This window comes from Limulus polyphemus, unplaced genomic scaffold (genome assembly GCF_000517525.1).
Source record: "Limulus polyphemus unplaced genomic scaffold, Limulus_polyphemus-2.1.2 Scaffold667, whole genome shotgun sequence".
NCBI classification, from domain to species: Eukaryota; Metazoa; Arthropoda; class Merostomata; order Xiphosura; family Limulidae; genus Limulus; species Limulus polyphemus.
In genome coordinates, this window is record NW_013666277.1 from 87,508 (window position 1) to 88,322 (window position 815).

At 31.9% G+C, this 815-nt stretch overlaps 1 protein-coding gene across 4 annotated transcripts in view; it reads right to left on the minus strand.

Moving 5' to 3' along the window:
* Nucleotides 1-6: 6 nt before the first annotated feature.
* The window catches only part of LOC106459836 (85/88 kDa calcium-independent phospholipase A2-like), a 37,576-nt gene continuing 36,767 nt past the window's right edge, over nt 7-815 (minus strand). For all 4 annotated transcript variants that reach the window (XM_022386390.1, XM_022386391.1, XM_022386389.1 and 1 more), the window contains one exon: nt 7-406. In XM_022386390.1, the coding sequence (XP_022242098.1) occupies nt 185-406 (222 nt within the window). In that variant the 3' untranslated portion in view covers nt 7-184. The remainder of the gene's footprint in view (nt 407-815) is intronic.

The window sequence follows — 815 nt, forward strand, 5'->3', positions numbered from 1 at the left end:
TCTCTTGCACTCTTTTTTTCTTCTTCCTCTCCATTTCGTACCATCTTGTTTCAAGACTGAAAAACGAACTTCAGATAAAAAAAAGTAGTTTCAATTTGGTTGGTTAGCATTTTGTGGAAGCACTACATATGTGTATCAGATACTTGACCACAACCAATTCTGATGAAATCAGGAAGTAACTTCCTTATTTAAAAGGACTAATTAACTGCGCAAGTTCCTGCAACTGTTTTTCCTGGCTCCTCATATAAACCATGGTTTCCCACAACAGCCTGCTCAAAACCTTATTGTCCTTTTCATCCATCAATGTATCCTCTGATAGGGGGGGGTTCAAACGAAAGTAAGGAATGTTGATCATGCTACACCACGCCTGAGCTCTCTGTACCACTCTTCCATTTGACTGGGTGGCCTGCAAATGTTTTAACAGTCATTCAAAACTAGAGTAAGGTTATTGTGTACAATACCACTGTTAATTAACATTCCTGGATGTAGAATCAAAGAAAAATTTACTGTTAACGACAAACCATTCACTAACCTCCCAATGCTTTACAGCAATTACATGAAACACTGGAAATAAATATTTATGTTACAAAGAAAAACGGAATAAATTAGTAATAAATAATAGTAAGATTTATAACATCTGTTGGAAAAACATTATTAATTAATAACTTTTTGATAACCTGTAAATATACGTAAAAATGAAAACATTAATAACAAAGCCAGAAAACATAAATAGTATAGTTATTTTAAATAAAACTGGTTATACTAATAAATTTAAAGAAATTTAAATAAAGAAACTAAATTTGTGAGATTTAACA